Here is a 27,767-nt window from a genome sequence, read left to right as displayed (position 1 = left end):
CGGTTCACTAGGATCATCAGTGTCCAACTCCTGATAATTTTGATGTTTCACATATCCCTTCCCGAAAATAGGATCAGGCGGCTTTCACCATGTGTGGTAGCTTGGACAGTCTGCCCTTCATAGCCGCCCCCTGGGTCTGTGCTGGATGCCACTGCTTCCAGCGGGCTTGTGTGGGGGATGAGGTGATGGCACTTGCTAAGGGAAGGACGCTGTGATTTGGCTGTCAGTGGCAAAGCCCGCTGTGCAGAGCTGCTGATGCTATCAGGTGTAGTGAGCCCTTCTGTGCAGAGTTTACAGGAGGTGAAGGCTCAGTTCACCACAGAGGCTGGAGGGCTCTTCTTCCAGGTCAGTGCAAAGCCTGTCTGCTGAACAGATCAGGGAAGCTTGGATGGCTGCTGGGCACATTGAACATACATTGTAACTGGAAAAATCTTCATCAGGCAAAGCATCTAACACCATCAGCAAATGTGCTGGTTTTGCTAAAATTTATCAGTGGATATAATTATAGTATCTATTTTACCATGACTAACTTTTGAAGATCCCCTCAAGCTCTTTCGCAATCATTTGATAGGTCACATCTACTGCAGCGTGATCAAAGGGAGCTGAGCTCATTTCTGTAGCTCACTGTGTTTCCATTTAACATGTAAGAGTCCGTTTCACCATACACAGTCTTACTTAATGCAGCAGTTGGTCTCTGCTTGAGCCTGGAAGCTTTTAAATTGTTTGTTCAAGATTTGCTTTTCCTCTGTGAATCAGAAGTTTCAGCCATTAAAAAGCTGAAGCACTGCAACATTTGGTGCCTGGGCCCAGACTGCAATCCAAAACACAAGTGTGTTTCTCCCTGAATCATCTCATTCAAAACAGAAGGAATGGGCATCTTTTCCAGCTGTTCATCACCAGCACTGAGAGTTAGATGGTCTGAAAGCTGGCATCAGAGCACAGGCACAGTGCCCTGCCTCAGTGTTGGAGGACACAGTGCTTTGACAGAAGCTGGGTGCCTGGGCTGAGCAGCACAATGCCCAGCAGCAGCAGCAGCAGGAGCAGCAGCAGCAGGAGCAGCAGGAGCAAGCTGCACACAGCAGGAGCCCTGGGGAAGGAAGAGCCGATGCCTGGTTTAGGCACTAGCAGAATGAGATCAGCACTTAGCAGAGAGAGGCTCTGGGGTTAAATTTTGGATTTGGCTTCCCAAAATCTGATGAAATCCTGATTTATAGTGATTTTTTTTTATTTATTTGTTTACCCTTTCTATTCCGAAAGCAACAGGAATGTTTGGGTTTTTAAAGAGAATTTCATGCAGTGAATAAATTGTCTTCATTCTTCAGAAGTGCCTTTTTCTCATTGCTAAGACTATCTCCAGGTATTGGCTGTCAGGATACCACCATAGGCTCAAATAAGGATTTCCTTTCCTAGTGTGGTGTAGGAAAGGAAGAAGTACCTTGCTGCCCAGTCTCTTTTGTGAGAACACTTCAACCACTGGAATAATCATTCATTCTAAGTAGCAGGACTCCAGTGTTTCAGCCACAGCAGGGAGCTTCATGAATGTCACTACAAAGCAGACTTCATGCATGTGGGAAAGATGGGGTATAAGAGGAGGATCACCATTATACCAGCACAGTCTGAGCGCATTAAAAATACAGTATAACAAATGTAGGATGAAACCATCAAATCTGTGCAGGTTTAACAATCCAAATGAAAATATGTTGCAATATGTCTGTATATATCATGTTGTTTTGAACTACATATATTTGAATTACGGAAGTTTCTCTATAATTAAGAACAATAGTCTTAATCATACTGCCCAGGAAAAAAGAAATATTGCTTTGCAGATTGGTTAATTTGTAAATACAAAGAGAAGACTTTGAAGATGAAAAGAATAATGCTTTCCACATCTCTGACTCTTCCTATTCAAAGATGGGAGGCTGCTCAGCAAACACTGATGCTTTCAGACTTGCATCACCTTTTCAAAATAAATGTTGGCTTTATTTGCTTATTTGGAAAATGGGAAGAAAAACATGACACAGCTGAAGTCATGCTGGGAAGTCTGTGACAGAATCAAACCAGAATAACTATCAGTTATTGCACTAACTGCAATATGAGTCTACTGAGAATACCCTGCCTGTAAACACTGAAGATACTACTCATATGGTTTGTTATGAAATGCTTTCAAGCACAGTGACTGCAGTAGAAATACTCTTATTTTTGCAAGGCCCCCTAACACTCTGAGTTCAATGCACATCAATGCATGTAATGGCCGAGTGCAGACTTACTACATCCACAGCTGTGACATTGTGATTTGAAACTGATGAGAAGCAAAATATACTACAGGTACACAGGAATACAACTCCTGTTCCATATTCCATTGCAATCTGCAGATGGGAACAGCATTTCTGAGATATTAATACTTGTGAGATTGATGTGAAGAGGTGCAATGATGGATGGCATGACACAAAATGATCCATCCACTCTTCAAAATTACTCCTTAGAAGTTTTCAATTCTAACTCAGTTCTGCAACCCTATTTTTGGTTATTTCAGCCCTCAATAGAGGCTGAAAGCTTCTACTAGCAGAGCTCTTTGATATCTATGTGCCCTCCTGTGAGAGGGGCATCTCTGGTTTCAGGTGCAATAGCTTTGGCACAGGTTCACCAGTTCACTGTTCAGGGCACAGGATCATCCCTACAGGTTTGTGTCATTCCCCAGGGGGAATTCCCTCCCAGCAGAAGGACCTTTCCTGCATCCACTGGAACCTCAGGCAGCCCCAGGAATGGAGGTATTTGGAAATACTTTCAGCCAGTATGAAAAAGTGATTTGTTTTGTTTTAATTTCTATGCTATGATTATAAAGATGTTACTGTGACAGTATATGTTCCAGAGATCTATTTTATGCATATATTTAAATAATAGTTTGTTAAAATTTAATATCTTGGTTCTACAAAGCCACAGCTACATAAATCTATGCCTTCTGAATTATATTAGAGAAGAATGAGACTAGAGCAAGCTGTAATGTAGATATATTCCTTTTAAATTATATTTAAATAACAGCATAGCAAGTTGATAATTCAAGGTGTACACAAAAATTGCTATTTTTTAACAAAGTGGTTCTACAGTACCCATTCTGTTCACTTTTTTAGAATGAGAATTTTAACTGGACTGTAACAATTCACAGGAACATGTAAAACCTGGAAGTACCAAACAGGATATATGTCCAAAGGGTACATCAGCTGCACTGTGAGGAAGAAGTCGCTCTCCTCTGCAGGTACCCACAGTGCCTGTGATGAGAGCGAAGGATCTCAGCACTCTTTTTTATATTCCCTTATCAGCAGGATGGTGGTTTAAACTTGTGCTTTACCAGGCCTGATATCCCAAATTTCCCACATTCCCATGTCACTGTTTCATTGCTTTTGGGATCCAGCACAATCAAGGGCATCTCACGGGAACTGATGCGTACCAGGAGAATTTACTGTCAGCCACATGAACTACAAAGCACACATAAAAATGTATCAGTAAGGCAAAACACCATGTTGGTTCAATATATTAATGTTAGAAGGGGCTAGACAATCTCATTTATGGCCCTTTCTACATTTGCAGTTATGTTACTGGAAATTTGCCCAGATACAGAAAATTAAGGCTGGCAAATATCTTCTGAGAGATAGCCGGAAAAAATACTGTATTTCTTCTAGTGATTTCATATGTTATGCTTGCTTTTAGTGAGTGATTTATTGGAAAAACTAATTTGTGCTATTAAACAAGCCATAGGAAGTAGCTGCAAAGAGTTTACCTGTAATCTTAACTCCTGTCATCACATAAGCCTGTTTGCCACTTCAACTAACTTAACTTCAAGTTTTGCTTATCCATCCCCCTGTATCTTTTATCAAATACAATATTAATTATGCCAAAATAAGTAGGGGAAGGAAGAAGACAGTATTTCATTTGTGTGGTGTGGGTTATTTCTGCAGGGGTCAATACCAGCTCGACTGGTTCAAACTCGTTGAATTTCCATGAGCTTTCCTTGAGTGGGTGGAGGAACAGGAGAGTGGATTGCAGTGTGACCTACAAGGGCTAGGCAGGAATTTCAGTCCACTATACTTGCAGGTTCCTTTGATATCTTACAGAGCCCAAGACCACCTACATTGTGATCTTCATCCCTCCACTGCTTTTGCTGCCTCAGCTTATTTCTGCTTTCCCAGTTCAAGATCTCAAGACACAGCCTGGGGATGGAAGGAAAGAGTTAAACCACCAGCTAATCTAAACTTGGCTGGCTGGAGAAAAAAGCAATAGGAAATAATCCTTTCCTACAATTTTAGACATTTCTTTACACTGATTTCCAGCATGGGCTGTAGCTTTTATTTTTGTGGGTAACTATAGTTCTGAATTAAACTTTTTTATTTACTTTGGAACAGAATTTGCCTTGGAAGAATTTTTTTTTTGTTCTGGTCTGTGCAATCACCCAAGGCCCACAATGTGATCAAAGCAATTTTGTGTTAAATGTGTTTTTTTGAAGTAATTTCTGTCTGCAGGTTTATAGCAAGTACATCCAGAAATTTAGATAAATTTCACTTTTGAATTCCTTGGAACATATAAAATGTAAGAAATAAAATGCAAAAAAGGAAGTGGTTGAACCAAAGAAGCCTTCACTGAATAGGCATTAGGGTTTACATGGCAGGATCAGGTCCATACAGTAATGAAATATTTTGCTTTTGGAGAAAGAATTCTGGTTGTTCTTAAAACACCTCTGCCAGCCAGTGCAAGGTGTAGAATTACTAATCCTCCTCAGGGTAAGCCATGCGTGGCATTCTTCTCTTTGGTGGTGGCATTCAAGAGAGTCCTGGATGGAGGAAAAAGTAATAGGGGCAATAATGACAGTGTCTGAATGAAGCCCTGAGAGACAGCCGAGGCCCTGCCGTCTGGCTGCCAGCCATCCAAGCATGAGGAACAATCGTACGTTTGTTTCAGATACCAAGTTACCTAATTTGAAAAATGTTTCCTGATGCAGCCCTTTAATTCTTAAGTATTTCACCACCTGACATTTCTCTCTCAAGCTTTCAAAGAGGCAAGAGAAAACCAGAGCTTCAGATAAGTGAAAGAAGAAAAACTAAACGGATTTTGTCATTAGCAGTCATAATTCAAGAAAAAAAGGGCAAGAAGACTTTTCAACTTTTTGATGCCAGATAACCCCTCACTGTCCCTCTACTTTCTGACAGAATAAATGCTGGAATAAAGAATAGAATCAATCTCAAAAGAAAAATATGTATTTTTTGCCAAAAATTATACAAGCAGATGCAGCCATGAACAAGACCATTAGGAACATAAAATCCCTGCAGTGTGCGCTGGCTGATGAAGGGCTGGGAGTTGCCAAGGGACACTCTGTGACCACCATGCAGTCCAAACTAAGATCTTGCTCTAAACATCAGCCTGCAATCCTGTTATGCAGGGGTCTGCTTCCTTTTCCTTTGCATTCTTCCTCTTAAACAGCTCTTTTGCATATCAGTAGCTGTTTAATGAATGTGTTGGCCATGAAATCTTGCACTGAAGAATTTTTCATCTTTTGCCCAAACTATCCTTTCAGACAAAGATTCCCATGTTAAGGTGAATGAGTTTCCCTAAATTAAGGGATGGGTAGAATAGGTCAAGGGCCAACTCTTCATGCGTAACCTCACAGAGCACCATCAGCTTCAGCTGAATTCTTGGTTTCATTCCTTTTTATTTATTAGAAAAAGTGTTATATAGCTTTGTGGCACTACACACAGAAATAATTACAAATAACCTAGCTGCTTAATGTTCATCAGAGACTCCATTCAACTAAATAGTCCTTTGGCAAAGTCAAAACTCTGGATCCAGATTTGTCAGATTTAAACGTGCATAATATCTTTTATTTCAAGACATCAGTGGATATTTTTTGTATTCAGCAGTCATTTCAGCGGGGGAAAAGAGTTTTGCAATACTGATGCAATTTAGTATTTTATGACAAATTAAGAAAATAAAGACATTTCAAAGAAGTCGATGGCATTCATTTCAGATAAGTAAGATATTTTAGAGGAAAACCCACATGAGACTCTGGTAAGGGACATTTTTCCAACTTCATAAATGACATTAAATATCTTTTGATGACCATCCAAGAGTAAGGAGTAAATAATACTTTATGCTGGAAAAGAATACATGTGACTCATGATTTTCAGCTGTTGTAGATGTGAACTTGTGGAAAATGATGCAATTAGAGGACAGAAGCAGCGCAAAATATCTGTTTACATTCAGCTCTGCTGAGCAGATCAGAACTGCTGAAGGGCCGGAGAAAAAAACGTAATTTTCTCTTTGTTCATGTCCTCTGTCAACTACGTCCTGCTTGGAGTTACCTCATATTCAAGCAGTACAATTAAGGGAAAGTCTTGATATGATTTAGCATTTTTTAGTTTTTTCATTTGTCTGATGAAGAGTGTGTGCTCTGTCATTCATTCTCCATTTCCTTCCATGTGAAATTAGGAATTATGGTATATGAAGACTGAAACCCAGAGTTTTTCCATCTCTGCATGTTTTTCCATGGAACTCAGAAACTCAAGTTCTGCCAGTGCAGGGGAAGGAGAGGAAATGTAGTAATAAAGCTCCTGGCTTCATCACAAGCCCCTTTCTGACCTGACCAGAGGAAAGTGTGTGGAAAGGGATTGAACAATCCAGGATAAGTATAGATGAATGGCAGAAGTATGTTCATGTAAAATCAGGAAGAAAAATCCACAAAATAAGATCTGAGCAGGGACAGTGAGGTTACAAGATGTCATGCTACAAGTGCATAGGAAGGAGGCCACGAGAGTGCTGGTCCAGTACTCAGGGGTGCAAGGCAACTAAAGACAGATGACATGAGGAAAGTACAAGTGATTGATGACTTTTTTGTTTCTGTCTTCATTAAAGCTGTATTTCAACAAACGTGTTAAGACAATGCTGTTGCTGAAAAATGTAGTTACACCTCCATTCCCACCTCCTCACTGCCTTCCTTCATCCCTCAGTCACAGTGATTTGTAAGGGCGTGCAGAGATCTGGATGGGGAACTGCTCCAGCTGAAAATTAATCTAGCAAATAGGTGGTAGTTACTAAGATCAATTAGTTATGCAGTTTGATCCATCTCTTAGCTGTACTGCAATCAATGTTTTATTTTAAATTAGCTAACCATCCTATGATGCTTAAAGGGCAGATGATTCAGTCTCTGAGTGACTGGATGTTTAATGTTTCAGAGGATCAGAAGTGGGAAAGAATGGGACCTGTATTTTAAATTGGAGAAAAAAAGAGTAGGAGATTATTGTTCAGTTGATTAAATTAAATTAAATTTCTGCTCCAAAACTTAGGATTTTTTAGACATACATGTCATGAGTGCCTAGGTAATAAAAGGGAAGTGGGTAGCATTCAGCTTTCATTGTAAGAACAAAGTCTCTCAAACCAGCTTAGTTCTTCCCATGCCTGTATTGTGCTGTGGATGGGGGAAAGGGAATTTGTGTCATGTAGCTCAGCTTCCATAAGGCTTTCTGTACACTCATGACACTCCTAGAAATGAGAAATGAGGAAACACAGCCTCGCTGACCCTGCTACACCCATTCAGACAGGTGTAGGACTGTTGAGATAACCATACCTAAACAGTGACAAAAAATGGAAAAAGGTATGAAATATGAGTCTACACATCTTCCACCCCACCACAGTCCACATTTTCATTAGTGGCTGAAAAAGGAAGCGGAAGACATACTCAATAAATGTGCTGGTCACAGTTTGAGAGCTCTGCAAGTATGCTCGTCAACAGGCAGATCAAATTTTTTAAAAGACCTTGTCAGCTTGAAGGAATTATCTGTAAAAGCAAGATAAAATGTACTAAGGACCAGTACCAGGGGCTACATTTAGACAGGAATTATCTGCTGGAAGGTGGGTAATAACCAGTTAGGAAATAGCTTGACTGGGGGTAGACCACAAACCAAACATGCAGCTGTGCTATGCAGAGTGGAAAAGGCAAGCAATATAATACAGTGGATAAATAATCCTGAAAATGTATGAAGAAATCTGCCCACCCTACTCAGCACTGGTAATGCTTCAGCTGGAACATTAGGTCCAGTTAAAATAATATCAACAAAGATTCTCATTCAGGTTAGATATTAGAATAAAAAACTTTTCCTATTTGTAAGAGCAATAAAGCACTGGGGTAAGTTGCCTAGGAAAGTAACAGCTCCTGTGAAATCATTCCAGGGAGCTGTATGTCCTGTTTGATGTGACATAGCTGGTCCTGCTTTGGGTCAGACTGACTACATGAACTCTTAAGGTCTTTTCCAGCCTAGGTTTCCTGAGAGTTACTGCCTAACCCCTTAAGCTTTCTGGGGAAAAGTAGCTCCAGGCCAATTTCTGTGGGCACTTTGCTGTTGCTCTCCTCACATGGGTTCACAAGTAATTGACTGATGTGCCTCAAATAACTCCAATTCACTTTGAAAATTCTCTTTCAGTTGCTAGGAAGCTGGAATATAAATTACAATATTGTCCCACTTTGTGTGTGTGTGTGTTCTAAGGAGATCAGTTTTTCCCCATTTAAGTCATTAGTAATATATTCCTACCACCTCCAAGAGCAGGTGATGAAGAAAACAGTTTAGTTAATATCACACCAGAAAATAAAGTTGATATACCAAAAAACAAGTCACTTTACTGAGTACTCATGTATGGTGCTACTATTCTGGGGGCTAGTGATGGAGAATCAGCCTTTCTTCTCACAGCCACTGGTGTGTGTCAGGTCAGGTCCACATGAAGCAATCACAGTGCACTAAGTGCTTGTTATAAAATGAGCTAATGCCTCTTTCACTCTTGTGGGTACAAAGCAAAGTCAAAACTTGGCAAAAAATCACTATCACAGTTGCAACAGTGAAATGCCAAAAGCCTGACCAGGCATTAGGACTGAGGTGTCCTCACTGTCTGCTTCCCAGACAGTGTGTGGGATGCCTGGGATTTCATTTTTCTACTCTGTTCACTTTTTTGTATCCACTCCTATAATGCTCGTATGGACAAGCTGATGAAGTCGAAAGGCAATTCACACTGACTGAAGTATTTGTTTTCAGTTGAAAACCACTATTTGCTATTCAGCAGACAAACATGTACACCTATGGAAAGGAGAGCTGTCATGGCTTTTGATGCTCCTGAGCATCTGTAATCTGCAGATCTGAAAATATTTTAAAGTGGGTTCAGCCTATATATGTCTTCATATCACAAAGTACTGCTACGGACAGAATTGAATGTTGGATGTGTTTATATTATTCCCTTGTATGAGATGAAAGGCATTTATACATCTCTTTTGTCTGCATTCACACACACCTACACATAAAGTCATTCTGTCCTCCCTTTCCCTTATAAAGAGTGAAGATCTAATATGATCTATTTCTTAGTGGCACAATCTCCTATGAAGGCACTCAAAATGATCATTAACCTCGAAGGCTAGACAACCTATTTCCTGTACTTGCCCTTCACAGTGCTAACAGAAGTAGCTTCTACAAGAGAAATTTGGCTTTTACATTATCTAAGACGCACCTTTAAAACAATAAAATATATTAATCTTTTATATATTTCTGAATCTAAACCACAACGTTTAAAATAATATCTTCTCACTTACAAAACTCAGGTTAGCCATTCTGCCTGGGTATCACAGTGTGACATGTGAGAAAGCTGTGGCATTTGGATCTGTGTCCAACAGAGGGAGGTGTTCAGAAACACGGATTTAGTCCAAACTCTTTCTAAGATTAAGGAATTCAATGGAAGGGGAGAGGAGGACACGCACAAATGCAAGCAAGCAGTACAGGCTTTACTATTGCAATTCAATTTGTTTAGCTGCTCTCTGAGAATTCAGGTGTGGAGTCACTGCTGCTTACAGACTCAGGCCTGCTCAGAAGATTTAAGATCAGAGGGGTTTTAGATCAGACAGGTGACAATATCATCTCTGTTTTGAAAGGAACTATGAAGCTCTCAAAAAGAAAAGGCACTACTTATTTCATATCACCTTCTTGATGTAAGATAAACTCAAGCAGAGGTCCAGTCTGGCAGGCACTTCGGGTTCAGTAAAAACCTGAAGTTACTCGGCTGTGCTTTCCTCACAGGCTGTCTCTATGGCAATGGGAAAATATTGTGAGGTATAGGAATGATGGGAATATGACTCAGAGAGCACAGAAAAAGGAACATTCAGAAACATAATTCCCAGTAGGCACAGAGTACGCTTCTCAAAAATACACACAAATCAAAGAGAATCTGCTGCTGCTTTGCACCAGTTTTTTTATTGGGGAATGCAATTAATAAATAAGGAGCCATGTTGCTGCATATTTTCAGCCCCTCTGTTATCAGAGGGAAACAGAAGCTGGTGGTGAAGGAAACAGCAGCACTCTTCTCTGCTTTCATCCTGCTCTGTTCTCCACAGGGCTGCTATGTGGCTGGAACTGCGTTTATCGGTAAGGGTCATGTTTGGACAGACTCAGTCAAGTCAGCGTGCTACTTCCATGGCCTTTCCAAGTACAAAGCCTTCTCCTTTCAGTTATGAAACCACAGAGGCCACAGGAAGCCCCTGTGTGAAATCTCCTGTCTCACTGACCTGCGTCCCACCAAATTGGGATTTGGCCCAAATAAAAAGGCAGTAGCCCAAGGCAAGAGCCATCCTGCAGGGAGACATCCCTACAGAGCACTGCATGAGCAAGAATTCCCAGGCTAACCCAGTCCTCTGCTCTGACTGGCCCAGTACCTGATGGGCTTCAGCTTGCCACATAACAGGCATTTATTAAATATCTTGTCCTCAGGAGAATTTCCTCCCCAGTTTTCCTCTTCAGTTATTTAGTCCCAGGAAGCAAATATATATATATCTACACACACACACATATATATATGTATGTGTATATATATGTACTCACACATATATATACACACACATATATATATATATGAGACAAACTCAAGCAGATATATTTATATAAATAATTTTTTTCCCTTTTTAAAAAAACCTTCTACATCTTTCAGCTAGTGCTGATTTCATGGCTTGTATTAGCCCTAGCCATTCTCTGAATCCTTTATGGTTTTGGCCTCAGTAGCACTCTGACGTAGTCCCATGGGTCAGTTATGCATTGTGCAAAAGCCTTTGTTTTAATCAAATTTATGTTCTGCCTTTTACTTAGTTTAATGACTCTTTATCCTTGAACTCCAAGAATCATCAGATCAACTACTCTCGAGCATTCAATTTTTTCCTGCATCCCTCTTAAGCTTCCCTTTCAATTTAACTCAACTCCTTCAATCATTTCTGCCCTGAAGGAGGTGAGAGCTTCCTTCCTTCTGGGACCTGTGGAATTTGGGGACTATTCCTAAGCTTCCCCTCCTGACCTGCAAGCTGCTGCTTCTTCATGAGAAATGCAGTGAGCTGATGCAGTCCCAGGCACCCTTTGATCCTGCTCCCCTGAGTTTTACTGTGGGAGGTACAATGGAGTCCTGAGGCATCAACATGATTATACTGTATTCCCTTACTTTAAAAATGCTGGCCACCAGTATTGTTGCTCAGCAACATGAAACTGTGTATACTGCTGGCTTCATTAAACTTTAAAAATATTTTTCCTTGCCAACTCAAATAAATAATTGACGATGATTTCACTGTATATTTAGCATGTCCATTCAAATTCCAGTAAGGAGGTAAAACAGTTTCATATATATAGAATTAAGAAGAAATGACTAATACTGGCTGTAAAATAAAATGCATGGCTGAAAAATACTTGCACTTACAAAGCAATTTATATATTGCTCAAAGCTTCTGTATCAAATAAATGTCCAAACCCTATCATTATTTCTTTACTGGACATTGCACCTTATTTTTTTACAAAGATTATTAAATCTTACTCTATACTTCCTCTTTAGAAAAGACAGCAACAACTGACCTTTTAACTACTTTATTATACTATTCTTTGCTATAGTATGCCCATGTTTGCTAATACAGACAATTGAACACATTAAATATGCATAAATAGAGAAGAACAGATTTCAACACCGATATTTTCTGGTTGAGTAATACTGCCTGGGGTTATTCAAAGAGAATGAGTTGTAAAACTCAAGTGTACTTTCTGTCATCTGACTGATGGATTGCTTGTTACTCACCTCTAGCATGGATCCCAGCTAAAATAAATTGCTGCAACCCTTATCAGTAGTTTCTTTTCTATTATATGTGAGAAGTTCCAATTTTATCTAATTGGTGGCATTATCGGAACACTGTTCTGCAAATATAGAAACCTCCTGGTAAATGCAATTGCTACTTTAAGCCATGAGAGGTGCAGTTAGATGTGTATCTGTGAGCAGAATGGAGAGAACCTAAGCTAGGGAGCTTTGGAAATCTCCAAGCTAAATGACTGCCAAAGTAAACATGACTGGAGATAGGGGGATTAATCCTGTAATCCTTACTTAAGCAAAATTCCTGCTATCTTCAGTGAGATTCTCACTGGGGAACAGCTGTAGAAATTGGCCTAAATGGAGCAGAAATGAGAAAGGCCAAATTCTGCCTCTGGGTATGAGCGTGTGACTTCCGTAAAACCTGCGGTGACACCCTAGGTCTGGGATAATCAGCACATAAATTCTCACCAAGCTCTACAGTACCAAGACTTTTCTTGGTTATAAATATGAGGCACATCCATAACCCCACAGGGAAATGTTTCTATCTAAGGTTCACTAAGAAGTGAGAATACAAGTGCAAACTGAAACTAACATTCAGAAATAAAATGTGCATTTTATTATAAACTGTCTTACATTTTAACCAATCCTAGAAGTGTTTGGAGCATTTCTCTTCACTGAACTCAGAATTATTGCCCCCATTTTCCATCTGGGGTGGAAAACCCACATGCAAAGTTAAGTGATTTTCCACAGACCACACAGCAAGTGATTAGTATCATGGGGATGAATTAATCTTGGGTGTAAATCCATAAAGATTAATGGAGCTCTAACAGGGATTAATTTGGCCCATCATCTCTAAGGATAGCAAAACCAATTAGGTGATGTCATTAATCTTCTGGTTTGTAAAGGACTGTTTCTTAAGCAATACTGAAAGAAAGGCAATAAAACAGGAATGACCAAGGGATCCACTATAACAGATGAATTGGTTGCTCCTTGGCAGAGGATTCGCAGCAGGAGACTTAAACAGTGACAGCAGCCTCTATGTGCCCTCCGGCTCCCATCCCAACTGAGATTGCTCTGGGGCAATCATTTATTTGAGGTTTGGAGTGTCAGCCCAGACTTCAGTCACTGATTAGGTTTGTGTCTTTTCTTAGGGCAAGACCTCCATGCAACTGATTTGGAGTCAAATATATTTACTATGGCCCTGGAAGCCTCAAATCTTTGGAAAATATCAAGTGCTTAATGTCCTATGGAACGTAGCACTTGAAAGATTCATAAATTTTAAAGCTTCCACTTTTGAGCTAACAAAATATGAACTATCCTGTAAGAAAGAAGCCAGCACGAAGTAAGCAATGCAAAGTCTGTATAACTGAGTTGTTCTGAGATTTGGGGAAAAAAATTATTCTCGTTCACTGGTTGTGACAATGCACATTATCTCATCTTAAAATCTGAAGATATTTCTGATGCTTACAAAAGGGTCAAAACTGGCCCACAGCAGAGTAGGATCTTTCTACAATTTGTCTCAGAAATTTTATTTAAAAAGAAGAGAAACAGAAATATTTTTGTTAAAGGGTAATGACCAGCTATAACAAATGCACACGAAGCAGTGATGAACAGAACAACAAAGCCCACAGCTTCCAGACCATGGTTGATGGAATTTATGGAAAAATAACATCTGTGACATTGGCAAGGTCCAGCATGAGGGCATTGAATTGGAGATAGTGAATTTGTGCCTGAAAGTTGTGTGCATTACCTAATAGGTCTGGTAAAAATGTTCCACTGGAATGTTGAAAGAAAAACTTGGCAACAGTGAGATCATTAAAACCCTACTGCATAGAAGCCTTCATTCAAAATGTAATAATATGTATCAGGTTTTTCATTATTATTATGAGAAAGAATATTCAAGCTGTAATGGGGATCTTCCCATTAACAGTTCTGCCTGAGTAAGTGTTTAATGGCAGAGATTTCATAATCAGTGAAATGACTTTAAACTCCTTTCATGGAGATGTTCTTGAATAAAATAAAACCTCTTTCCCCATTTTATATACTGTAGGAGTTCAAGTGAGGTGATGTGCTTGGGCTGATAGTGCAGCTCCACTCCAGAGGGATGCTGTCATGATGCTCCCTTGCACCACGGTACAGAAGCAGGTCTTTGATGGGCAGCAATTCCAGCTTCCTCCCCATCCTGCCCAGCCCAAGCACTTTTTAGGAAAGTAACGACACGCTGCTGCATCCATCTATGAACAAAAAATGCTGGAAAGATACACGGTACCAGCACTTGATGAGAATATGAAAGAAAACAGAATTTTGGCAGGGAAATGCGAGTACAGAAGATGGAGGGGGATGACAAGGTTTCTGAGTCAGTGATGATAATGTGATTACACTTAGGAGTTGGTACTGCTAAATACTGGTGCACATAAGCCTAGAAAGTATGATGTGGAGAATTTAATCAACCAAAAAGAGTAAATAAATGTACCAGGCAATGTTCCTACATGGTATCATCTATGTTTCAGAAGGGCAATGAAAACCACAGGAAATGTACTTCAGAGGAAGCTGTCAACTTAGGCCCATAATATATAAATACATAAACAATGCCTGTTTAAATATCTTCCTTTGACAGATGGATCTAAAGAACTATTCTAAGAAATGCTTCAACACAAGCCAATGTTTTCAGAGGACTTTTCAGGCTATAAAATGAAAATATTTCCGTCTCACTGTTTGTTTCTGATAATTGTATTCAGTGGTTATTGGAGGAAGAAATGCTAAAAATATTCTTTTCGTAAGTAGCATTATATTTAACATTTTAATTTCTAGACAGAAAGAAAACCATGTACGTTGTGTTTTGGTAGACTAACTAGCATAATGCTAGTTTTCCTTTTATTTTAGGCCAGCTCTATTATTAGTGATTAGGGCAAACGAGTAATGATCACATGACCATTTATCCAAGCTTTATAAAGTGCAAATACACCCACAGAACAAATATATCTGCAGTGCTATAAGCACAAGACCATGTAAAGCCAGACAGTAAATGTAGAACTGTGCAAAAGCAGTGCAAAAAGGTGCAGGAAATGTAAACCTGGTCATGCCTTCAGCTCTGGTATGGCAGAGGTAGGAGCTGGGTACAGGTACCTTATCTCATCTTCTGCAGCTAATGTTTGTTGTAGGAACAATATAGCAACAAACACAGCATCACAGGTATTAGCTTTATGCAAAAAAACCTTATATTAAAAACAGTATCTATTGATCAGGGGAACAAAATCAATACTTTAATGCTGTAATGAACACCACAATAAAAATACCTGTGATTCAAACCCAAGCTACTTCATAAAAAATAACTGCAGATAAACAATTACAGCCCATCTAGTTCATATATATGTGTTGCCCTACTTAAAACATGTGTTCCAGAAATAATTTATGAGGGAAGATATATGCATATTCACAGCAACTACTGCTTCACAAGTCCAGTTGCAAATCTGAAAGATCTTGGAGAATATCAGAAAAAAAAGTAGTGATGGCCACTGCTCCTAAGCACTGTGAAGCAGAGCAGAGCCCAGACTTTGTCCTGTGAACATTGTGTTAGCTCTTTGCTGGTCAACCAATAGGCACAGCCACTGCTGATTTCACTGGCAAATTAACTCTGAGTGTGTTTTAAGAACAGAGTTACAGGCACCCTGAAAGGAATATATTTATGGAAAAGTAGTTTATGTTCTACTTCGGATATATTTGATACTATTCAGAGGATTGCTGGGGTCTTTGTTTCAGTTTGTAAGCACAACAATGGAAACATTTATTCCTTGGCTTGCATAGACATTTACTACTATGTATATGGATTGTGGAGACACAAATGAAAAATCTGGCTTACATCACCAGAGGCATGTCATTTTCACATACCCGTTTTACTTCCTCTTTACAGTAAATTAACAACAAATTAACTCCTCACTATGTCTTTGCAAAGAAGCAAGGAACTTCAGCTGTGGTGGCAGTTTGCTCCCTTCAGAGGTACCATCTCGATCACTTGCTACCATCCCAGAGTGCCCAGTGTCACCCTGCGGGATGTAAAAAATCATCCCTTAAAATATCTTGGAAGACAATACCAATCTGAAGCTGAAAGCACAGGTCTGTCCCTGCCATGTCCCTAGGGAAGGTACCACCTTGAGCCCTGTTTTGGAGGGAGCACAGTGCTCAGAAAACAGAAGATGGAATTTTGGTGCCCCAGCAACTCAAGACAGATACAATCCCCTTGTTTCAGGCACACAGCTGTCAAAGGAGTAAATCAGAAGATGAGACAGACCGTGGTCTGAAGTACATCCCACAGAGTTAGTGTCCTTAAAGCATGAGCAGCTGGTTAATCTGATTAGAGGAGATGGAAAAACATCTTGAGGATGACATGGCCAGGAGGAGAACATCAGTATGCAATAAAAGCCAGATAAGTACCTGGGTGCACGCATGGCTCAGTGCCAACACCAGAAGATATACGGGAGAAAACCCAGCATGACCATTCCCTGCACAGCTTTGTGGTACCTCCAAAAGCCACTGTCCCCACCTCCCATGGGTCCCCTGCATGCTGGGGATTCCCATCCCACACATGCTGGGCAATGTGAACTCCAGCAGTGTGACATAAGTAGTATAATTTATCCGCCTCTAGCTATCTTATCTCTTTATTTTGAGCACAGAAGAACCCATGAGGGTGAATTCGTCACACCGTCTATTATAAACTACTTTTGTTGAAAGGGAAAAAAGTCTGCTCTTTCACAAACCCTGGCATTCAACCTCCCAGCTGGATAGCTTCAGATAGGTGCAGAGACCTCAGTGTACTTCTGTCTTTCAATAGCTCCTGGGTGTCTGACTGAGCACTATGCTTAGCTTGTGCCACGATAAAATGTATTGGCTCTTTAATGGATCTCCCCCATCCTCAGTGTGCCTATTCCTCAAGATCAGGCATAACATTTTTGTGAAGGTCTCTCTGAGCAAAGCAGCCAGCTCCAAAAGCATCTTTCCTTCCAGCTGGGCTGTCTCAGGTGCTCACAGTTAACGAGTCACATGCTATGAAATACAGCAGTGGGGCTGTCAAAGGACAGGTTTGAACCTGTTCTCGCCGTGCAGGGCCCAGGTTTGATCTGTAACACAGGTAACACCCCTTGCTGCTGGAGTGGCCACTGCCAGGCTCGGGAAGCTTTGTGGCAGCCAGTGCTGTGGAGGGAAGGACTGCTGAGGGCACCAGCAGTACACAGCACCTCCCAGGGTCACACCTGCAGACCACCAAGCCACTGCCGTTTCCTAACAGGTCCCTGTGCCCTGGTACAGGAGAGCTGGTATTTCTGGGGTGGGGTAGAAATGCAACACATTCTTCTGTTTTAAATCTGGTTTGGGGGGTATGCTGCCAAATGTAATCTTCACAGATTAGTCTCTGCATGAGCTCCAACATTGGATTTTCTTGCCTAGATCTCAGGATGCAGATTACTTTTGTTAATGGGTAAATAAAAAGATCTGTAAGTCTACTACTTAGGAAAATGAAATATATTTAAAATTAATTGTATTGATAGCTTATCTTGGTTTTTTTTCCTTACTGTCTGAAAGTAGTTACATATAATGTCAAGCTAGTAAGCAACAAATCCTTTCTTATTAAAGTAACTTAAACCATTAATGGCATTATAGCTTGCTTTAGATTTGTAGTGCTTTTTTTTTTTTTTTTTACTGCCACCTGTCTACTTTCCAGCCTGTACTGGAAGAAAAGGAAAGATATTTTCTGTTCTAAACTCAGACTAAACTAGTCACCCTGAACAGGTAACACGTATAAAAACAAAGGATCAGAACATTTTTTATTTCTGTAGTACAGTATTTAAACAGACTATACAGAAATGATGCTATCTTACAGTAGTGCATCCAGACCACAGAAATCATCATTGTGCTATCCCTGTCTACTTACTACTTAACAGCAAACCCCCATCACAATTGAAGACAACTAATTACTTTGTAAATTAAGTTAAAATCACAGCTGTTATAAAATATAAGGCAATCCTCTTTTCAAAGGCAATGTGGAATTAAGTAATGGAAGAAACAAATGACCTGCACAGAACTCTGGTGCTCCACTGTGGTCTGCCTGGGCTGGTTCCTCAGGGATGGACTTCATGTTCCTCAGCGATGCCCCTGGAGCAGCTGGTGGGTTATGCCCAGGACTCAAAGGGCTCTGCATGAGAGGCAGCTGAGCACCTTCTCTTCTTTTTATTTATGTGGATGTTACAATGGCAGCAGACAGCAATGCATAGACACTAAATTAATTAAGCTGTATTTAAGCCACAGCATTAAGGTGATGTCATAAGAACATGCTTAGGATAGCAAGGTCACTGGAAAGGGAGAGTGCATGTCCTGCAGCAAAAGACTGTGGTTTGGAGGGCTTGTGTTGGATGCCTTCCATGAATTTGTCAACCCCCTTTTTCTTTCTCAAATCTGGCACCACCTGGAGAAGTACTTTTCTATCCACTGAAATATGTAACAACATCTCTGATTTAAATAGGAGAAGAGCTGCTACACCTGCTTCAGCTGTGAGCAATACACACTACACGCTCAGAAATGCATAAATTAGATATATTTGGAAACATGTAGAACTGGGAAAATATTTTGATGTGAGATAACATAGTTCATCTAATTTATGCCAGACTTAGTTTGTGTTCGCATACAAGCAGGCTCAGAGAGGTACATGTTGGGTGACCAGAAATCTGCTCATCTTATTGCTTCCATTAGCATGGCACTGCATTGCCATTTTGCATTGATATTCTGATTGTATTGTACAACTGAGCCTGAGATTTTTTCGTCTATTTCTTAAGTAAGTAGTTTTGTGAAAATCAAGAACAGCAACAGTTAGGTTTTATTTCATCACAGCTTTACAAAACCCCAAAAACTTTAGGAAGGCTTTAACAGAAGAAATAAAGCAGATGCTGATGCATTGCAAACTCTTAATGATGCTATTGCTTCACTGTGATATATTTTAACTAGGAAATGTTGAGCATCTGAACAGTAGCCATAATCCTCTCATACAGAAGCCTTTTCTACGGTTCATCCAGAGTAAGTGCAAGCCTGTGTCTTCAGCGTTAATGGGATCAGCTGAAATGAGTAATGCTTTGTGTATGCTAAGGCTGTGATCCTGTACACGTGGTAAAAAGATGGCAGTGTTGGTTTTTCTAAGCAGTCAGTCCCACACGAGGTGAAGTGAGTCAGAGCATTCGAGATGGATGAGCAGCTCTCAGAAAGGAGCTTTTGTTCCTCGTCTCCAGTCTCCAACAGTCACAGTGAAATTGTCTCTACCATCTACCTATTAGCATCGACATCTCTGGGGCTCTTTGCATGAGAAGCACTTGTGCATATAAGCAAAGGTCACTCAAGGAGACTCTTGAATCAGGATTTATTTTGTACCAAGCTTACAGTGACCACACTGATGACCCACTGCTGCCTCCCATAAGGAAAAGCTGGAGGCAGCTAGAGACACAAATGGGGATCAATTTTTACAATAGTTACAACTATTTAGCCTTGTCTGCAGTATTCTTACAAGCAACTGAAGAGAAACATTCACTATGTGAGAGTCTCCTACCCTTTCTTTAGCTGTTACTTGTAATTGCAGCAAGAATAATATCCTGAGGGCTTTATGCTGATCCGCTGGATTTGAACATCAGCCTCTCAACTTACAGCCTTTATATCCCCCACTGCCAGACAAGTACGCACTGTTTCTGATATCCAATAAAAGCTTGGGAAGCACGCTTAGACCTGCATAGATTTTACCACCAATTGCATACAAGGGATTGAATGCAAAATCGACTTGGTAATCACGCAAAAGGGAAAGGCAGATGAAATAGCTCTGCTCCCCCTCGATGCCACAGGGCACATTCCATCCCGGTTTGTGGGTGACACAGCCGTGCTGCAGGCAGGGAGCTGTGCGGGGCCTGGCGCCGGGCAGTTCGTGCCGAAGAGAGGATGTGCTCTCCTAAGCGTTACTTCTTGTAGCATCCCAGCACTTCAGAGCGCTCCAAGGTTATGTACTAGCTGTGCTTCACTGGTGCGGAAAAGCACTTTCCATTCGAAGTGAATAGTCACCAAAGTAATAGAGAAAATTGTGAAGTGCTGTCAATGGAAACATCTTGGCTGTTTTTATAAACATGTTAATGGAATGTCCTGCCACAAATCAAAGGGGCTTTGCAGCCCGTTACTTCCAAATGGTGAATATCGTGACAAAACCAAATATTGTGTTACCAGCTGGTTTCCATTACTGGGCTAAATTGTTGGATTAAATCATGATCTTTACAGCTGAAGTCAAAGGATTTTGCCCAGAGCAATGATTAGGATATCAGAAGACGCAATCTCCCTGATCCCTTCAGAGGAGCTGAGGGGAAGCACGGAAGTAGAGGCTGTCAGCACAAAGGGTGCCTGAGGTCTCCCATTATACCTGCCATGTGATGGTGTGTGTTGGGAAAGCGTACTACCCCCAATAGCTATCTATCTATCTATCTATCTATCTACCTATCTATCTATCTATCTAATCTGTCACCTCTGTAGGTCTACTGCACAGCCAAGCCAAAGGCGCTCCGAGTCCTGCCCATCTGTACAAGGAAGCCCAGCATTGCTGTGTGGATTTTTAGCATCTGCTATCTAGTGCTTCACAGTTTTCTCAAGGTAAAAGGCAGAAGTAACATAGACACTGCTGCTAAAAATAGCCTGTTATGCCCTTGATGATTCATTTGTTGGTGGGGAGTACCCATAAGTGCCTCTATCTAAACATTCTGTTCTCTATCTCACTATCTTCCGTGCCAGCTTGTGTATCTCTCCAGTCTGTTTTCCTATGGGTTATATAGTCTTTAGCTAAATATGTTAGTTTATTTATCTCCCTCCATGGCAGCAAGACCCAAGAATGACTTCCTCCTGCTGTAGGAATTTCATCGATAAATCACTGTCTACTGTTTCCCTGGGAGCATATAACATTGTCAAAAAAACCTCCCAAAAAAACAAGAACCAAAACCCCAGCCCCCCCCTCCCCCCCCCGTAAACATAATAATAAAATAAGTCCCAACAAACAAAACCAAGGAAGGAATTTCCCCTTTCTTGGGTTAGATATGTTAGAATAATAACAGAAACAGGAATATGCTGCTAAACTTCAGTGGCAGACCTCTTTGCATTGCTCTGATTTATGCAAGTAATAAATAATTGCACAGAATGACTTCTAGAAGTACAGCTGAGGAAGGCTTCATGTGATTCAACTACCCAGCCCCCAAACATATGCACTTAGGGTGATGACGAGGTTTTAAATCAGAGTCCTGTAAATTGTCATGGACTGGGAGGAAATTAAATTGGGCTCTTTGGTGACATCCTTGTAGTTCAAGTGATGATTTATGAATGTGTAACTGAGCTTATTGATAGGCATTTTAAACCTGAAATGGGCTGTGTTCAGAGCTGTTAGATTTTTTACTGTCTGTTCCAATATCACTGTATTCCTGGAATTATCCTTTATTTTTTGTATGCAAACTCTACCCACGACTAGCAACCCTAGGAAGAATAATGGAACAAGATTGCTTCTTTAGTTGCCCAGCGATCTTCTTTATGTCTGCTCCAGTGTGAAGGGCAGGTAAATCAGAGGTGTTTAGCTGAGAGGGCAGGGCAATGAGTGTATGTTGCTGTTACTCATGTAAGCCCCAAACACAGAGGAGCCAACACCTGCTTTTTCTCCAGAGCACCCCTGCAGCTGCACATGGCTGAGTCAGGCCTTTCCTGGGACTGAAACCACCACTCACTAATTAGTGTGCCCATGAACACCATCTTCAGAGGGAATGAATCTGGGATGCTAGGATTAATGGTCCTTCCTTCCTTCCTTCCTTCCTCTCTCTTCCTCTCTCTTCCTCTCTCTTCCTCTCTCTTCCTCTCTCTTCCTCTCTCTTCCTCTCTCTCTCTCTCTTTCTTTCTCTCTCTCTCTTTCTCTCTCTCTCTCTCTCTTTCTCTCTCTCTCTCTTTCTCTCTTTGACATTGTTTATCTTGTGATGTGCAGATTCACTGGTAACTAATAAAATACAGCTGGTTTAATATTTGCTGCTAAGGACCATTTTGTGAGGTATTTAATTTGCAGTAGGAAAACTGGGGAATAATACATGAATCCTTTGGGCAGTTATACTTAGTTCATAGAACCATAGAATTGTTTGGGTTGGAAGGAATCTTATTTACCAACAGTTTAGTCTCTTCAGTTTAGACAAGCCACGTAACCAGATTTTTGTGTCTTTTTTTTTTTTTTTTTTTTTAACTAAATAGTATTTTCTTTATACATTCACTGATATTGTTTGGCAGTCACCTCTTATGTTTCCCTGTAGGCACAATCTGTCTTTGTTAGGAAACACTGTTTCCTAACACCACTGGCAGAGGCAGTGATGACTTCAGGCAGTCTGCACATAATACTACATGTCCCTACTGGAGCACAATTAGAGATACCAGCATATTTGTCTTCCAATTTGTAAAAGTTTCCCCAAACATTTTCCCTTCCAACAGCATGTTTATGATTGCACATGCTTAGACTATACATATTATTTTAACAAGGTAACTTTGGAAATCTTGTGATTTATTCCCTGTTTTCCTTCAAGAGCTGGGCGTGCACTGTTCCACACTCAAAGAGGAAAACTGTTGGCTCCCAGCAGCCAAAAAGCAAAGCAAGACTCAAGTGCTGCAGCTCCCTCTTAATGAATAAGAAGCTGAAAATAATACCTCTCACATTTTCTTTGGCAACAGGGTTTATAGGCAATATTTGTCCTTCTTTTAAAATTTTCTGTAAACCAACCAGTACAAAATCACAGTAAACAACTGGAATACAGACTCTAGCTGTAGTGCTCCATCTCCAACAGAGCAGCTTTGAAATGCTGATAAATTAATCCATGAGCTATTATGCTCTCTTCTGCATAGTAGTGGATTTTGCAGCAAGTGTTTCTCCTTTTATGTAATCTGACCCTATCTTGGTCCCACTCTTAATGCTCCTCACCATCAGCCAAGGCATTAATCTTGAGAATGTCTCCTAAATCAGTTCCTGGAAAGGCAATGGAAGTAGGTATCAGTGATATTTTTCAGTTCAACCTGTACCTGCCATAAAGATTACATTTATACAAGGCACAAGACAAAGATACACCTGTCAGCTGACGCATTTTTGGATCAAAAGATTTCCAAGAAAAATAATAGATGAGATCTTGAGAATTTAGGAGCATGAGTTGAGCCCAAACAGAGCTCCCTGAAATCAGTGAAAATATGAGGAATGAGAGAGACTCAGCATGAATATTTCCAGATGGGAATGCAAACTACCTCCACACATCTTGCAACTGATAGTTTCTACTTGTGGCAGTGACACATAGCACAGTTCAATGGCCTTTGGGGGTAGTGCTTATCCAGTGATGAGCACTTGGAGTATATCTCCTGCAAGAGACACTCTGAGATTGATTCCCAAGAGGTGAAGTAGCAGGCTGTCCCACTGGAGGGCATTAGGAGGAAAGGGCAGCAGCAGCTGGGAGTAGAAGCAGTGACCGAAGCAACTCCAATAGAAAAGAACAGAATTAGAAAATGTCTGTGAATTGGGTCCTCAAATACAGGTATTAATAGCTGAAGAATGGTCCTTTAAACCCGGGCCTTCATTGCCCAAGCCCACAAAATGAACCCTCTAAACTGATCTCTGAACCTTGTGCAATAGTTTTGATGTTTGCAGTAACTGAAAAATAATTTTACTGATTGCTGCTCCACGTATCTGGCACCTTTGAAGTAAGTTCTATTCAAGTCAAGAAGGTAATGATTGGATGCATTTTTATCTAACTGTTAAGTGAGTAAGTGAACTTCATGGACACCTTTATTTTATTGTTTTCCAGAAAAAGTAAAAAACCTCAAACAGCCTCAGAAAAGTTGGGCTTTTTTCCAGCTATCATCACTCACGGAAAGTGCAGTCCAGCACAAAGGGCAGAAGGAGCATTAACATCTTGTGTTGCAGACCAGCCAGGTAGGGCTGGAGCTTGACAGGGGTGCAGCCGCCCTTCCCTGCACAGCCACACGGCATTGCCAGGGAAAAGCTCAAGGTCAGTTGTGGAGGGTCTAGAAGTGGTTTCTACACTGCTTCCTAAGTGCTCCTCCACACTGTCTGTGCACAACATCCCAGCCCAGTCAGCCAGGATGCCTTCTGCCAGGGGACTGAAACCTCTCCGGAGGCTGCAGGACAAGCACCAGTGCTTATCTGCTCATCAGTGTCAAGACTCAGGCATTTGTGTGCACACACAGAAGTGTCAGGTTGGGCTGAAAGGTCTGAACTAGCACTCATATCAGAGTTCTGGCATGTGTGGTAGGATTTGAGACTCAGGTACCCAAACCTTTGCTCCTTCTTGGGATCTTGAACAGTCTGTGGGCTTAAAGTGGCTTAGCAGCCTGTGATTTGCTCACAAACCATGCAAGACCTCAGAGGCTAAATTCCAGCCATCCTGTGAGATCCTTCCTGGTTGGAACACAGGCCATTTTGGCCACTCTTTGCCACTGACTGGAGCGAGGTCTAAGTATCTCTTAAAATTGGCCTCTGTCCTTATTCAGGGAAACCTTCCTTTCATTTCACATATTTCATAACTGAGTAAGGGCACAAAACCCCCAAAACAAAGCCCAAATAAGGGTTGGCTTCATTAACTGCTAATACTATTCGTTACTAGTATTGGTACAGTAGCATTTGCGTGCATGAAACTTCAATACAAATGAAAATATATTCCTCCTTCACAGGTTTTATGAGCTCATTTATATGCAACCTAGCTTGTCAAGAGATGGCAAACAAAAGACCTGGGAGAATGAGGATTTACTCTGGATAAGAGCATAGCTACAGATAATTTTGAATCATACTGGGACTAAGTAACTTAGTGCCACTAATGCCATTGGTACTGCTACTAGCCTTGACACTAGTGAGAGACTTAATCTAAAAGGCTCTTTTGATTTCCCAGAGGCTCCTAATGGTTAATTTTCCATTAATTTTCCTTTTTTTTATTTCTCCTTCTTTAAGACTTGTCAGACAGAAAGGCTGAGATGTGAAAGTATCTAATCTAGGCTAGGCTTAGGTTATGGCAGGCAAGGAGATGGAGGAACAAAATAGGAGCAGGGCAGGAAAAGTATCTTGCAGTTTGTCTGAGCCACTTATATTTGCTAATTGCAATAAATATAGTACTGCACAGAAGCTCCTAATGAGGTTATATAAAGCATTTTAATGGAATGCTGTCAGGTTAAACATTGCGTTTAAAAATATAAATGTTCTTAATAATTCCAAATTAAACAAAATGAAGTTTGACTACCCAAATAATTTTTCCCTCTTCATGCCAGAGTCTGAACTGTATTTCACACAAATCAGCCACTGAAAATAGACAGGGCTTATTCTGCTGCTCTCAGGCCAGAGCACACTTTCATCACACAGGAGAGGACAGTGCAGGGATGGATGTACCAGGCAGTGCTGGAGATGCAGTTGCAGTGATCCAGAGGGGCCATGTTATGTCCAAGCTCACCAGGCTGCCTGGGCAGCTCTTGTTACCTTTGGCCTAGCCTTGGACTTCCAAGACAACAACTCTGGGGATTGCATGAGGATTTCCACCCCAGGAGGCCAACTCTGGGGCTTGCAGGGGAGTTTTTACCTAGGGACAACAGCTTTGGGGCTTGCAGGAGAGTTTCCCCACTGAAGAATGGCATGTCTGGGTTTTCCTCCCAGCATGGCAGCTCTGGGGCTTGCAAGAGTTTTTTCCCTGAGTGTTAATGGGGCTGTTGCGGGTCCACCAGGATCAGCCCAGTTGTCCTCACATTGCACTGGATGCAGCTTCATTTTCTTCTTTTAGCACATGACTTAAATGTTTCCATGTTTGGATTACAGGCCTTTCAGGGCACAGTTTAAGTGACTATATTGAGTTTAACTGAAATTGAAAGAAAGAGCATGCGGAAACTTCTTAACAAAGAAGTTTTGTAAATAGTGTCTTGATACTATGGTGATGGGTCCTTAGAACTGCCGACTTCATTTTTCTTTCTATTCAATCCCTCATTTTTTTCCAAACATTCAGATTTTAGTCTTGTCTACATGGCAGTGTTGACTGTACATTTCTATGCATCTAACAAGTGCCAAGGAAATCAAACTTAGGGAATAGCAACGTTGGATCTACTTCTCAGCTGACTCTGTCACAGAAAGTGTTGGGGAGGGCCAAATGCCTTTCCCTGCCTTACTGTTCTCCAGGGGCCTCTGGATTTAGTTATTTACTCTGGATTTGGGTAAACCACAAAGGATGGTCCAAATCTGAGAAGGGTGAGAGTGCAATGTCCAAACGAGAAAATCCACTCCCAGACCAAAGGGCTTGGCTAGGTTGCATGTGGAAGCAACACCAAGGACATGCTTGAGGTCATGTCCTCTGCTGTTTCCATCATCTGCCTGCTGACGGCTCCCCTTGGTGCTGGCTCTGCAGTCCTGCAGTCTATCCTCTCACCAGGATGAGCCTGAAGATGCTGCCTGCAGTAGGAAGAGCTGGACTGTGCTGGCAGCTTGAGCTTTGCCTCTGGATTACAGGGTGTCTGATTCCAAAAGCTCCTGGGCTTCAGGGCATGATCACCATGAGTCTGTTTTGGTAGGAGCAGCCGGCCTTGAGCATTTGATGCATCTGGGTGCATCTATTCACCCTTACCAGGAAGTCACTGCAGCAAATATAGTGGGCTTCTGCATTTGCTATCTAGCAAATTCTCCTCTCCCAGGTGGAAACATCCTCTGCTTCTCTTATACTGAAAAAGAAAAGAAATGCTTCCAAATAACTCACAGTCTGGATGGCTTCAACAGAAGCAAGAACAAGCACTTGGAATGTTATAGAAGGATTACTGTCATCACATATCATGGTCTGCAGGACAAGCCTGATGTGCTGGGAGCTTTGTAAACATCTCAGACTACTTAGGGAATCTGCAACACAAGCTGCAATGTTTGAAAGTGTTTTTTTCCTAACCCATACATTTCCCAAATGAGTACGGAGAAATTCAGGTCTGGAAGAAATTCAGTGAACATGGTAAACTACCATGAAAGAAGAACAGAAGCAATTGTTTTGTGCCTCTCTCTCCCTCATGGAATGATGCAATATCTCCTAAATTCCACGGGAGCGGAAAAAAGAAGAAAAAAGAAGAAAATGTAATAAGGATGAAAGTTTGTTCTGCTTTCCTCAGCCTCCAGGCCTGGGCATAAGCCTGTGTCTGCTCTAAACTGCAGTCCCCCGGCCCGGCCGATTGAGCGACTGAGCGCGTTTTCTGTTTACTTCTTTTTCCAATCTCCTCTGTAAGCCAAAGATAAAGCCGGTACAGCTCCAGCTGTACTTTTGAACCCGTGTTTAAGTGGGGTGGAAATAAATCTTAATGAGATTGTCCAGCCCTATTACCTTAAGTAGTATGCCTCAAATGAACCCTGCTAAAGGCGGTAATTCCCTTCTGAGATTTCAGTGACGTGAGCAACTGGATCATATTTCACTATTGTTGCTTGTGTCATCATCAAATACTTGGTAGAATTCCATGCTTATCACATAAGAATTGAAGAAACACACTCTTATTAAAGATGTGAAAGCAGTAAGAGATGCTTTCCTTTAATAAGTACAAAGAATTTCCTCACAATCTTCACT

At 41.1% G+C, this 27,767-nt stretch overlaps 1 protein-coding gene across 9 annotated transcripts in view; it reads right to left on the bottom strand.

Moving 5' to 3' along the window:
• Window positions 1-27,767, bottom strand: part of EML1 (echinoderm microtubule associated protein like 1) — a 122,957-nt gene that overhangs the window by 83,278 nt on the left and 11,912 nt on the right. For 7 of the 9 annotated variants that reach the window (XM_017729061.1, XM_017729064.1, XM_017729062.1 and 4 more), the window contains exon 1: window positions 18,190-18,377. The exons of the other annotated variants lie outside the window; for them this stretch is intronic. In XM_017729061.1, the coding sequence (XP_017584550.1) occupies window positions 18,190-18,316 (127 nt within the window). In that variant the 5' untranslated portion in view covers window positions 18,317-18,377. Of the gene's footprint in view, window positions 1-18,189; window positions 18,378-27,767 lie in introns of those variants that run through there. 9 annotated transcript variants of the gene reach the window in all.

This window comes from Corvus brachyrhynchos, unplaced genomic scaffold (assembly GCF_000691975.1).
Source record: "Corvus brachyrhynchos isolate BGI_N302 unplaced genomic scaffold, ASM69197v1 scaffold1, whole genome shotgun sequence".
In the NCBI taxonomy this organism is placed as follows: domain Eukaryota; kingdom Metazoa; phylum Chordata; class Aves; order Passeriformes; family Corvidae; genus Corvus; species Corvus brachyrhynchos.
Note: the sequence above shows the minus strand (reverse complement) of the source record. Positions and strands in the feature narration are given on the sequence as shown.